Source organism: Salvelinus namaycush, chromosome 1, assembly GCF_016432855.1.
Source record: "Salvelinus namaycush isolate Seneca chromosome 1, SaNama_1.0, whole genome shotgun sequence".
Classification (NCBI taxonomy): Eukaryota; Metazoa; Chordata; class Actinopteri; order Salmoniformes; family Salmonidae; genus Salvelinus; species Salvelinus namaycush.
The window spans coordinates 56,955,791-56,970,220 of NC_052307.1; the positions used below are offsets into that span (position 1 = coordinate 56,955,791).

Below are 14,430 nucleotides of genomic sequence, written 5' to 3' on the forward strand. Positions count from 1 at the left end.
CAAGTGAGAACCACCATGAATTAAGCATGATAAACACTTTAATTTTCAACCCATCATCCCATAAACATTCAAAAGAAATGATCATATTTCCGATTACACGTAGAATCCACACACAAAACACAAAAATAAAATATATTAGACTTATCACTATTAATCATTAGTTTAAAAAAAGTTCAAACCACAGACATGAGATGATAGCAAAATAAATATTTAGATGTTAGACCAGTACCACCTGAAAACACAGTGCCCCACGTTAATTCAAAATGAAATACAATTTTTAATAGAAGGGGCTTAGACATTGATGATAATATTGATGATTGCACTTTGTTGGTTAAATAACAAACCTATTTCCCCTTGTAAGTAAAAGTAGTTTAAGTGTTATGTGGACCATTCTTCAATTTAACACCACAGTTTAGTTTACGTTTTTAATGAACACAATGTTTGGCAGTCCAAAAACACACCATGTTAATCATGTGAGACAAACAAGATTATTAAGAGTGAGAAAGACTAAAAAGGACATGACCAAACCAGAGGGGTCAGTAGTACAGGCCATTCCAATACCACTGTGGGTGAGGGCAGTGGAGAGGGGGAGCTGTCAAACAAGGATAGGACATTGTGTCAGGTATTTGGAGGGGAATTTGAGAAAAAGGAGGGGAAAAGTGCATAATGAACTTGACACATACATTAACCCTCATTATGGACCATGTACTATGCACATGATATACAGTACTTACACTGGATGCATCAGTACCCTGTTTGGGTCAGTGGACCCCATGTGTAAGATTCCACTATAGCAGTCCATAGAAAACAGTAACTTTTACAGATTGACATACAGAAGGCATACAGGAAGACAATGGATGACTGGACATCCATAATAATTCAAGTAGCATTACAATAGCAATGCTTCCCCCAAAACAAATAAATCAGTAATGTGTTTTGCAGATCAGGATGACTTGGATTGAACATTTAAACCTTGCAAATTCATGACGTAAACTGTCAGTGCCGATTTGACATCCATACATAAGGAGCTAAGCCAAAACTTGGATTTCACTCAGTGTACTTTCACTCAGTAGTCCTGTTTAGATTTGGGTTCAGCCATCATTTTGGCCCTTGAAATGTATAAGGAAATGTGAATTAAAAAAAGAACACGTTCAAATTCCAACCAAATCTGTGCAAGTACGCGAGAAGTAACCCGTCTGTCTCTTTTACATTTGATCATCTTTAATGGATATTTAAACACTTAAATGGCTCATCCTCAAGAGGCTGAGGGGATTAAATAAATAAACAATTCCATCGACCAGCAAACTTAAATAAAATTTCCCATGGTCCATCTCTTCCTGTGCTCCTTCACATGGCATCAAAATGGAACCGGTGTGCTTCCTGTCTCTTCTCCCGGTCGTCCGCTTTCTGAAACACACACAGGGCAATGGTCAGGGGTCACGAGTCAGACAAACGCAGACAAGCAGAGTCTAACAGTCAGCGATGGTGAGAGAGGTGGGGCTGACACCATTATAGAATAATAATGAAACCAACAGACCTACTGAGTGGTCAGGGGTACAATCTATCTGAGGCAGGAAATCATTATTACAAGTGTTAATGTGGTATCGCTTCAACGGACGATTATGTACCCTCTGTGGGTGAATGAGGATAATTCACGTTTATTTTTAGCGTTCCCTTGACGACAGGCAGCACATAAAGGCACGTATGATGAAAAAAAGGGAACCTTCAAAATGCAGTGGAGATGAAGCTGACAGATTTGTTCTGGAACTACTCCCCATACGACAGACAGTCCTGATGGAGTACACCAACATCTAAGCAGTGAGTCTGTCGGCCGTATCTGTGTTGTTCAGGACTTAAGGGAGCAGACAGTCTTTAGGACTGAGTGTTCAGTTACTTCCACTTGTTTTTATGGCATGTACACAGTACATAGACATACTGTAATATCTCCTTAGGTCTCATTCAGTGAACTGGCTTGTAATCCTGTCAATATTGCTAAGTTCATTGTGGTGTATGAACATGAAATAATTGAGTGTTCAGGGGATATAATTGTGTCGTTATTCCATGTGCGATGTGTCATTTATTGAATGGTCTGAAACCTACTGATTTGAGTGCTAACGTATACAATCTTGTTCAGATTGAACGTGAGGTTCAGTAACGTGATAACTTGACCTATTTGAATGGTCTACTGAATGCGCTAACCTATCCATACTCCGTGCTAAGGCGGTGGGGCCTTGAACTAGCATAAAATGCAGGACAAAATGGGATAAGACCTTTGTCACATTGTATGCATTATGCAACGTGGAGGCATAATGCAGCCTTCATCGCTCTGAAAAGCCCTGTATTCTGTTTAAAACCCACACAAAATTCAAATAGCTCAAACAGACAACGATCGATTCCTCAGGCGTGAAACCAAAGTTACCTGACAAATAAAGAGAATCCAAAATACCTCTCAGATTTACAGCTAGGCTAAAACAGAGAAGGCATTTTTATAAAAAATGTTGTTTGCCTTTCTTATATTTAACAGTGTTCTAACAAACTTCCTGAGCCTGTCTTGGCTGTTGCAGGAGGTACTATGTCTCAAACCAGCCTCTGATTTCTATTTGACCATTGAGATTTGTGGAACAAATAGCAGGGGTCAGTGTAAATATCAAAAGTCAATCACCCATCGCACCTTGACCTGGTCAACTCCACACCGCAATGCAAATGGAAAGGTTTATGGAGATGTGGAGCTTTTTCCAAATGCTATTTTCCCCTGCGTGAAAGGTTAGACTCTCTTATCTAAGAGAGCTCCTTCAATTATGGTGTGTTATTGTGCTGGGCAGACTGAGTCAGATAGAACAGGAGCGCTCAGCAGCCGGGCTCAGATATGACTTCACGGCAGTGACACTCACAATGCAGATGACACACCGGACTAGACAAAAAGATGACAATGGGTAACAAACCCAACCCCCCTCCCCCATTAAAAGCAAACAAAGGCAGTACCCTCGCTCAAAAAGACCCACAACAGCGGAGATATCGGCTATCCCAGTACAACATGAACAAACACACAACCTCACAAGAACTGAGACGTCATACCAACACAAAAACAGGCTGCAGATTCAAAAGATGTGACTCATCAGCTGCAACAGTAATAACATGAAGCAGATATATAGGTAACTGCCAAAATAACTGAAACACTTGATTAAATAAGGGATACAAAGTATATTAAAAGCAGGTGCTTCCACACAGGTGTGGTTCCTGAGTTAACTAAGCAATGTATAAAAAATAAACATATCATTAAAAAAATAATGTATAAAAATGCTTGGCAGGCCATTATTTTGGCTACCATGGCTATGCCCCCATAGGATGACAATGCCCTCATCCACAGGGCACAAGTGGTCACTGAATGGTTTGATGAGCATGAAGAAAATGTAAACCCAATTGAACACTTATGGGAGACTATGGAGCGGCGCCTGAGACAGCGTTTTCCACCACCATCAACAAAAGAACCAAATCATGGAATTTCTCGTGGAAGAATGGTGTCGCATCCCTCCAATAAGAGTTCCAGAATCTATGCCAAGGTGCATTGAAGCTGTTTTGGCTCGTTGTGGCCCAACACCCTATTAAGACACTTTATGTTTGTGTTTCCTTTATTTTGGCAGTTACCTGTATCTCTGAAAGGGAAGGGGGCTCTGAACTGAAGTAGAGTACATTGGCCCAGTAATCACCTAAACAAATGAACAGCTAGCTATTACCTGAGCTTCCATTACCTTGGCCATCACGAACATTATCATTCAATCAACCTCTAATCAATGACGGACAATGAGACATGTCTCTACCTCTCTCTCTTTCTGATGAAATATAATTGCTGGGCTCAGTTCCTCAGATATAGAGCCAAACATGTTATTTTAATGCAGTGTCAACTCCAATGAAGCTAGTGTTCCCGGAACAGTTCCCTAAGCAGAGAGCAATTATGGCTTCCTACGTGCATAATCAGGCACCCACAGCAGATGGCTTTGAGAAGACGCCAACATCGCCCGGCTTCGCTTGGTGGAGGAACAGACCAGCCACGGCTGCACTGGGATGGGGATGAATCGCTCAGAGTGTTTGCACGGCAGGCTGGACACAGACCACACACGCATGTCGGCAATAGTTGCATGGAAACACATGCAAATTCTCACAAGTTTGCAAAATTCAAACCATACATGATTACCTAAACACTCAATGTAAAATTCACAAACACCCACAGGAATGTAACAAGATAACACACTCCCTGGAGGGCATATTTACAGGGATGATGAACAAAAGTTTTGATATGCTGAAGGGGCAGAACAAAGCAATCACAGCCGAGCGTCCTCACTGGTTATGGCCCTCTAACAGCCGTGCTGAATCTCTGTGGGAGGTTAGAGGACAGGGCCCATCTGCTGGTTCTGACCCATCTGTTCCTCTCTGAGTGAACCCTTTGCCCACAGCGGGTCTCCTGCTCTCTGGACCAGCACCAGAGCTCCCCAGCAGCGACACAGGGCCAGGAGAAGAGAAGACCCCCATCAGATACTATGGACAGGCAATGGTGGGGAGGATGAGAGAGGACACACACTGCTCTGACCAGAACATAACGGGCTTTGGCTCAGACTATTAAGAGGAGGAGGAGGAGGATAGTGAGGAGGAATGCAAGGAAGAAGAGGAAAAATGACAAGACAGTACAACTAAAAATGAAGGAGAAGAGACGAGGTTGATGGTGCTCATTATTGTTGATTAAAACAATAATGATGGTAATGACGATGATAAACGGTGTAAGTTGTATTTGTGCCATTCTGTCCTTACCTTCTCCTGCCAGTGGAGGATGCCAATGATAACCAGGATAAAAACACACACGCCAATCAGAGCGATGGCAGTCAGTAGGACTATGTTACTGGGGGTCAGATACAACTTCGCACTCCAACTAAAAGAGGGAACGGGTAGGAGAAAGAAAAAGCGTATCAACTACTACACAACATAAAACTCCCACAAAAAGGTATGTCTCGTCTTTTCCCAACCCTATCAGAAGGTAAGAGTCAATGTGCTATATTAAGGACATTTAGCATATTTTGCTTGATCAGAGATGTTATTTGACAACGTTTCTGTAAATCACAAAATATGACATTCTGACATATTAGGTCAAAATGAATCGAGAAACGCTACATCACTGTCAGAGACAAACCATTTCAATGAAAAAGATCAAAAACAAAAAATGACAAGCGCATTTCCTGTCTTTCGATCCACATATTTTGTGACTATTGAAGAGAACGGAGAGTTCGTTTGAATGGTTTGACTAAAAACAAGAACAGACCCAGATTGTGGAGATACGATATTATACTACAATAAATGGCTGAAGAACAATACATCTGCTCAAATATGAATCAAAATAACTTCATTAAGACATTCTATCAGAACTAATAAACACATTACATATTAGTGGTGAAAACAAGACACAAAATGAGCTACCATATGTTGCGTTAACCTATGCCCATAGACATTATCAGACTGAAGACACCTTCTTTACACAGATATACACTGAGCAGTCACTGTAATGTATGAACACTACATGATATATGCGTCTACATAATGTGGGTGTGTTTCTATGAGTAATAAGTCAGTGTAGTAGGTATATACAGTGCATTCGGAAAGTATTCAGACACCATGACTTTTTCCACACTTTGTTACCTTACAGCCTTATTTTAAAATGGATGAAATATTTTTTAAATCTACACAAAATACCCCATAATGACAAAGCAAAAACAGGTTTTTGCAAATGTTTGAGAAATAAAAAACTGAAATATAACATTTACCTAAGTATTCAGACCCTTTACACAGTACTTTGTTGAAGCACCTTTGGCAGCGATTACAGCCTCGAGTCTTTTTGGCTGTGACATTACAAGCTTGGCACGCCTGTATTTCGGGAGTTTCTCCAATTCTTCTCTGCAGATCTTCTCAAACTCTGTCAGGTTAGACGGGGAGCGTTGCTGCACATCTATTTTCAGGTCTCTCCAGAGATGTTTGATCGGGTTCAAGTCTGGGCTCTGGCTGGGCCACTCAAAGTTTTGGTACCCTTCCCCAGATCTGTGCCTCAACACAATCCTGTCTCGGAGCTCTACGGACAATTCTTTCGACCTCATGCCTTGGTTTTTGCTCTGACATCCACTGGCAACTGTCGGACATTATCTAGACAGGTGTATGCCTTTCCAAATCATGTCCAATCAATTGAATTTACCACAGGTGGACTCCAATCAAGTTATAGAAACATCTCAAGGATGATCAATGGAAACAGGATGCACCCGAGCTCAATTTCGAATCTCATAGGAAAGGGTCTGAATACTTATGTAAATAAGGCATTGCTGTTTTTTTGCAAACATTCCTAAAAAACTGTTTTCGCTTTGTCATTATGGGGTATTGTGTGTAGATTGAGGGATTTTTTTTTTCTTAATCAATTTTAGAATAAGTCAAGGGGGTCTGAATAGTTTCCGAAGGCACTGAATATGCAAGTGCAAGCATTTGTCAGAGTGTGTGTGTTCCATGTGTTGGTGAGAGAATGTGTTAGCTGGCCATACGGAGAAGGGGGTTCTGCCATCTGCTGGCACTCCTGGGGGTAGGACTACATGTGAATGAAACAGAAACATATTGAAACATGGCCTGAGCATGTTTGTGGGTGTCCAAGTACAAATGTATGTGTGTGTGTGTGTACCTGCGGGGCTCATTATGTGGGTATGGAATGACTATGAGCTGCGAGTTGGGGATGATGGCTGTCCACTCCTGCTTCCTCACGTCCTGCAACAGAGAACCAATGTTATTAGAGCCTCAGGGAGGCAGAATGAAGGGGCAGGCAATAATGGAACAACTCTAGTTCAAAGGTAACACAATGCAGGCAATATATCACACACTTCTCAGTGCACATACGATGTAGGGCCCGAGTCATTTCCTGTACAGTACTGCACTACAATTTGCTCTCTACTTCAGAGTTTAAGGAACTGTATTATTAGAAGTTCAAGCTCAAAAGCTTTTCAAAGACAGTTTCTGTATTAATTACAAAGGTAATTTCCCCTCTTCAAGTTGTTACTGGATGGCAATCACCAGCAAACATTAAATTCATCTTTCTCACAGAGTCCTCTAGAGAAGAGAGACTCATTTCCGACAACACATCTATCATTTGGCAACATTAAGGGATAAGGGAAACACACTTGCTCGCTCACACACGCAGATGCATGCAGACGCACACGCGGTGTGTGACGGCGTACTTTGCATCCTCGTTTACTCAGAGCCACCCTAATGAGAGCCCAGGGTTTTCAGCTACCTATACCCGAGCTATTTAAAGGCATGCATTTAAGACACAGACAGTCTAGTCAATTAAATAAATGATGTCTGCTGAAGTATCCCCCTGGTGTGTCAGCCTACTTCCTACAGTCCCATTAGCTGGAGTATTGTTACAATGATGAGGGTTGTGTACGTTTGGAAGCCATGCATATGACTCCTTCCTGACACTGAGAAATGTCAATTAAAGTGAATGACACACCTACATAGCTCAGAGATACAAATTCTATGTAAGGCAAAGACTCAAAGCGAATCAGAGCTGCAGATTCAGGGATTTTGAGTTACTAATTGCTAGTGTGAGGTAAAATAGGTTAAGGAGAATAATGATGAACTGAATGAGTCACCTTATCGTGTCAGTGCATTGTGAACAGCGTGCTCGTTCATTAGAAGTTGCAGTGCTTAACCTACTAAGCTAACGCTGACATTTTACTCTTCAATGCAGTGTGGTTTATGCAGAACGGCAGTGAGAGACAGTGACGGGCTGCGCTTCTGGCGCTTTGGCTAAGAGAAGACGTCTGTGTTTAAGAGGAGGAAAGCGTTTCTGGGTTTTCAGAGAGTGTTTCAAAGGAGAGCGCTGGGTCTGAAGTTGGGAGTGAAGTGGGGTTTTTGGGGAGGCGATAGCAGAGCGGGAATCTTGAAAAACCTTGTGAGCGGAGGAAAGGATCCTCATGGGATTGAGACGAGTGTGCAGGAGGAGAGTAGAAGTAGAACACACTCCCTTTCCTCTCTCTCTCTCTCTCCTTCCTCTCTTTATCTCTCCCAAACCCTCACAGGCCTCCTGAATGTTTTCCCCTGTGAGGGAGGGTTGGAGATAGACCTGAGACAGACAGATAGGAACTATCCTCCCCAAACTCACAGAGACAGCCAGATAGTGTACACATTTAATGAACAGCTGTGTCTGAGTGTAAACATTTTAGGAACACCTTCCTAACACGTTCCTAATATTGTGTTGCTCGCGTTCCACAGCATTCCACAGGGATGCTGGCCCATGTTGACTCCAATGCTCCCCACAGTTGTGTCAAGTTGGCTGGATGGTTTGTCCTTTGGGTGGTGGACAATTCTTGATACACACAGGAAACGGTTGAGCATGAAAAACCCAGCAGCGTTGCAGTTCTTGACACAAACCTGGTGCACCTGGCACCTACTACCATACCCCGTTCAAAGGAACTTACATTTTTTGTCTTGCCCATTCGCCCTCTGAATGGCACACATACACAATCCATGTCTCAATTTTCTCAAGGCTTAAAAATCCTTCTTTAACCTGTCTCCTCCCCTTCATCTACACTGATTGAAGTGGATTTAACAAGTGACATCAATAAATGATCATAGATTTCACCTGGATTCACCTGGTCAGTCTATGTAATGGAAAGAGCAGGTGTCCTTAATGTTTTTTATACTCAGTGTATGTAGCACTGAAGACACCATTTTCATATGCCCTCTGAATGTAAAAAGTGGTTAGCATAATACAAAGCATTATAAAGATTTTATTAACTGGTGTGTGGGGAAATGTGAACCTTAGTGGAACATTTTTCTTGCATAACTCAAAGGGTGCGAGCGACAACAAAGCACGTTGCTTTACTTCAGATACCTTACTCTGTACGAGCCTCGCTCCCAAGGTAGTGTGGTATGGGCAGAAATTTGCAATGCAAATTCGCTATGATGAAGACCTCTGTTCTATTCTTTGACAGGTGAGGAACGGGAGCCAGCGTCTCAAATTCAACTGAGCCGCGCAGGGGAATCTATCGAGGAACCAACAAACAGCATTTCAAACGGTGCGCGATACGAGAGACAGAAGGCTGTCGCTCCCCACGAACCCAAACCACATGCCAATGTTTGAGGTAGCACAAAAGTGGGTGAATGAAGAAGATAATGAATTATTTACTGCATAATAAATCATCTACTTATCATATTGCAACAGGAAGAAACGTTTACAACACTTACATCAACCTGCAGTAGAGTTATTGTCAGTATCAGTGGCTCTGGGTGTGTTCTCCACATGGTTACAGTGACTAGAAACAGTATCAGTTTTATGCCGTAGTAATTAGACCTACTGCATCCTGTCCTGTCTGTGTTTTGTCTGGCATGTCCCTCCTCTCCGCTCCCCTCCCCCTGTGCTGCAGCCCACCATACTGTACCTTGTCCCCGAGGGGCCGGGGGATACCCACGTACAGGTGGTCCAGGAAGTTGGCGCTGCGCCCCAGGCCCAGGACGGTGTAAGGCAACTGCAGGGAGAGGTGGGCTGACTGGCTCAGCTGGCCGGCTGCATGGAGGGGAAAAACAAAAAGGAGCCATTAGAACCATTCAGACCCATAAACAAGCCTCATAAAAGACACAAATCAGACCATCCTATTCCTACCATCGCCCAGTCCAGAGGCATCTACCACCCCCTACACCACCGCGTCCTCGCCACTGGCTCACGCCCTGCCAAGCGCAGCCGACGTAAATCACCCGCTTTATGGTAATCCGAGAGAGCACCACGGCAACAAATCAGGATAAATGTGGATGGACTGCATGGCTGGTCTGGACCTACACTCAGATGGAAGCATGTTTTTACATTTACAATGTGCAGCAAGGAAAAGCTTCAATGACTGATTATAGTAGGATATTCAGTCCACATAAAAGAAAACAGAGTGTGTTCTGCCTGGCTATTATCTACACATATACAGTACCAGTCAAAAGTTTGGACACACCTACTCATTCAAGGGTTTTTCTTTATTTGACTATTTTCTACATTGTAGAATAATAGTGAAGACATCAAAACTAAGAAATAACACAAAAAAAGTGTTAAACAAATCAAAATATATTCTTCAAAGTTTGCCTTTGCCTTGATGATGGCTTTTCACACTCTTGGCATTCTCTCAACCAGCTTCATGAGGTCAAGTCACCTGGAATGCATTTCAATTAACAGGTGTGCCTTGTTCAAAGTTAATTTGTGGAATTTATTTTATTCTTAATGCCTTTGAGCCAATTGTGTTGTGACAAGGTATTTGGTAAAAGAACAAGTCCATATTATGGCAAGAACAGCTCAAATAATCAAAGAGAAACTACAGTCCATCATTACTTTAAGACATGAAGGTCAGTATGGAAAACTTCGCAAATTTTTTTGCAAAAACCATCAGGCGCTATTACGAAACTGGCTCTCATGAGGACGGTCACAGGAAAGGAAGACCTAAAGCTACCTCTTCTGCAGAGGATAAGTTCATTAGAGTTACCAGCCTCATAAATTGTGGCCCAAATAAATGCTTCACTGAGTTCAAGTAACAAACACATCTCAACATCAACTGTTCAGAGGAGACTGCGTGAATCACGCCTACTAAAAGACACACCTACTAAAGGACAACAACAAGAAGAAGAGAATTGCTTGGGCCAAGAAACACGAGCAATGGACATTAGACCATTGAAAATCTGTCCTTGGGTCTCATGAGTCCAAATTTGAGATTTTTTGGTTCCAACCGCTGTGTCTTTGTGAGACACAGAGTAGGTGAACGGATGATCTCCGCATGTGCGGTTATCACTGTGAAGCATGGAGGAGAAGGTGTGATGCTGTGGGGCTGCTTTTCTGGTGACACTGTCTGTGATTTATTTATAATTGAAAGCACACTTAACCAGCATGGCTACCACAGCAATCTGCAGCGATACGACATCCCATCTGGTTTGTGCTTAGTTGGACTATCATTTGTTTTTCAACAGGACAATGACCCAAAACACACCTCCAGGCTGTGTAAGGAGAGTGATGGAGTGCTGCATCAGATAACCTGGCCTCCACAATCACCCGACCTCAACGCAATTAAGATGGTTTGGGATGAGTTGGACCGCAGAGTGAAGGGAAAGCAGCCAACAAGTGCTCAGCATTTGTGGGAACTCCTTCAAGACGGTTGGAAAAGCATTCCTCATGAAGCTGGTTGAGAGAATGCCAAGAGCGTGCAAAGCTGTCATCAAGGCAAAGGGTGGCTACTTTGAAGAATCTAAAATCCCAAATATATTTGGATTTGTTTAACACTTTTTTTGGTTACTACTTGAGTCCATATGTGTTATTTCATAGTTTTGATGTCTTCACTGTTATTCTACAATGTAGAAAATAGTAAAAAAAGGTGTATCCAAACTTGTGGTGTATCCAAACTTTTGACCGGTACTCTAAGTATAGAGCCTAAAAGCTTGGGGTTGAATGCCTGTCTACGAGTAAAGCGCAAGTGTAACTCCATCTTGAGAGAATCTATATATTGCCTTCCGCGAATCTCCAATGTAACAGTTCGAAACGAGGACCAACTAGACCATCTCCTCTGAAATGAAAGCATGACCCTGCTTTGAGCCCTGTTCCTGCGACGACGGAGCAGGTTACACTGAGCAGCTTCAGAGCAGTTGCTGTAAAAGCCAACGTAATTGCTTCAATCATACAGAGACGCTCACCTTTTTAAAATAAGGGCTATCATTAAAAAAAATGTTTAGGGGGGACAAAGGAAGCTGAGAAAGTCAGAATCTGTCATTACAGATATGGTACTGTATACATTTATGTTAATAAAGTGGCTTGTCCATTCTAGTGACACTGATTGGAAGTCCACTTCACAGTGCTAGTTACACCAGTAGGCTAACTGCCAATATGGACACCACGCTGAGATCTTGGTGTGTGTGTGTGTGACATCGATCCCTCTCATCAGTTTTGTGATACAATAGCAGGGTATTGACTCTGACGCATACACCGAGTGTAAAAACACCTGCTCTTTCCATGACACAGACTGACCAGGTGAATCCAGGTGAAAGCCCTGATCCCTCATTGACGTCACCTGTTAAATCCACGTCAACCAGTGTAGATCAGTGGTCAACGACCTTTTCTGGGTTAACAGCGTCATTAACCCGTCTCTCTCTTCGCGGAGTGACTTTTCTGTCGCTTTCTGTTGAACTGTACATGTAAGGGTCTTGGATGCCCCCAGGTCAGAACATAATGAAACTGCACCCCATTCCCCACCACACATGCGTAACACAGAGTCATTAGTGAGTGTCCAGAGAGGACTAAATTGATTGCAGACATGACATATACACAGAGTGTTCAAAACATTAGGAACACCTTCCTAATATTGAGATGCGAGTCAAAATGCAAGCCTAGATCTACTGCTGAGATAATTAATTTTTTACATTGCTTTAAAAAAAACGTAAGCCTATGTAACATTAACCAATTTGTGCAGGTTTGTCCAGTAAGCTATAGGCCCAATAAATTATGACTGCATATTGGCTATGCTTGAATTGCCCTGCCAATGCTGTTCTCCTCAGACCAAAAAAAAGTAGGTATATCATTACACCAGTAATACATATATATATTTTTTTACTGGACTGATGGCCTGCGTCTGATGGTTAGTCTGAGGGGAGGGAGCGAGCGGTGAGGCTGCCTCTCACCCAACTCACCGTCCCTCCGCTCTCCCTCCGCTGAGAAAAGGGGACACAGTCTTCCTGCTGATGGCGAAACTCATGTCGCACTGCATTATTTCAGCCGTCAGGGCTGCTGAATCAAATGCACCTACTGCAAAAAGTGAAGTTTAAAAAAGGAACACAAGGCTTTATTGTTGGGTTTTTAACAGAAATGTTTGGTGATTGACTAGGAGAATGCCTTGGAGATCGACCAGTCGATTGCGATCGACCAGTTGGTGACCAGTGGTGTAGATGAAGGGAAGGAGGAGACAGGTTAGAGAAGGATTTTAAAGCCTTGAGACACGGATTGTGTATGTGTGCCACTCAGAGGGTGAATGGGCATGAACAAAGATTTAAGTGCCTTTGAGCGGGGTATGGTAGTAGGTGCTATGCGCACCGGTTTGAGTGTGTCAAGAACTTTCAGTTTCCCATGTGTATCAAGAATGATCCACCACCCAAAAGACATCCAGCCAACTTGACACAACTGTGTGAAGCATTGGAGTCAACATGGGCCAGCATCCCTGTGGAACGCTTTTGAAACCTTGTAAGGTCCATGCCCCGACGAACTGAGGCTGTTCTGAGGGCAAAAGGGGGTGCAACTCAATATTAGGAAAGTGTTCCTAATGTTTTGAACACTCTGTGTATATGTCATGTCTGCAATCAATTTAGTTCTCTCTGGACACTCACTAATGACTCTGTGTTACGCATGTGTGGTGGGGAATGAGGTGCAGTTTCATTATGTTCTGACCTGGGGGCATCCAAGACCCTTACATGTACAGTTCAACAGAAAACGACAGAAAAGTCACTCAGCGGGGAGAGACGGGTTAATAACGCTATTAAAAAGAAAAACAATTTGCTCTGTGAAAGCAGTTTAGAGGTGTTACCGCACTGGAGAAAGGACAAAGGAAAACTAATGACTTGATCCGTGTACATTAAGATGGATTTTGAAGTCTGGGCAACTGTCCTGCCTCTACTTTCTGGCAGTAGAGCTGAGGAATGCGTTGCAGTTTTGGCATTGTCCACTAATGAGAAGACTTACACTGGAAGACTGCACATAGACTGACAGAGTCATCTGATTAAGGTGTATATTGCCTCACCAGAATTACTCTTTTGATTAAGCGATTCTAAACGTGGCCTACGCATAAAGAGATTAAAAACAAGACATTTAAAAAGTAAGCAGTTCAGTTAAATGTTGTTCCAACTCAGGGTTTTCCAAACTCGGTCCTGGCAGCCGGAAGCACGTTTCGGTTTTAGCCCTAGCATCACAAAGCTGATTCAAATAACCAACATCATCATCATCAAGCTTGGATTATTTGAATCAGCTGTGTAGTGCTAGGGGCAAAGCCCAAAATGTGCACCCCGGGGGGGGGGGGGGGGGGGGGCAGGACTGAGTTTGGGAGACCCTGTTCTCACTGGGCTACCATGACCCGAACCCAAGGGTCTTTCTCTATACTGTCAGGCATAGGACCAAAGGTTCAGACACACACACGCACACAATAGTCAGCAGAAAGCGCGTGAGCTCTCACTTGTCCCCATGTGAACTGTTGTATCAGCTTCGTCTCAAACACACGCACTGCAGCTTCTCCATCTAACTGAATTCCAGCGCAAGCTCAGGAAGGTCATCTCTGTTGAGTCAAGGTAATCATTTTGAAACTAAGAAACACACACGCACGTCTCTCGCTCTCGTTTCTCCATTCAAGCTCGGAC

At 43.0% G+C, this 14,430-nt stretch overlaps 1 protein-coding gene across 2 annotated transcripts in view; it reads right to left on the reverse strand.

Annotated features, from left to right (window-relative positions):
* Window positions 1-20: 20 nt before the first annotated feature.
* LOC120046169 (T-cell immunomodulatory protein-like) overlaps window positions 21-14,430 on the reverse strand; it is a 119,634-nt gene continuing 105,224 nt past the window's right edge. Inside the window, exons 15-18 of one of the 2 annotated variants that reach the window (XM_038991189.1) lie at window positions 9,459-9,583; window positions 6,701-6,783; window positions 4,804-4,921; window positions 21-1,407 (exon numbers count right to left, since the gene is read on the reverse strand). In XM_038991189.1, the coding sequence (XP_038847117.1) occupies window positions 1,348-1,407; window positions 4,804-4,921; window positions 6,701-6,783; window positions 9,459-9,583 (386 nt within the window). In that variant the 3' untranslated portion in view covers window positions 21-1,347. Of the gene's footprint in view, window positions 1,408-4,803; window positions 4,922-6,700; window positions 6,784-9,458; window positions 9,584-9,679; window positions 9,850-14,430 lie in introns of those variants that run through there. The other variant, XM_038991196.1, reaches the window with a different exon arrangement.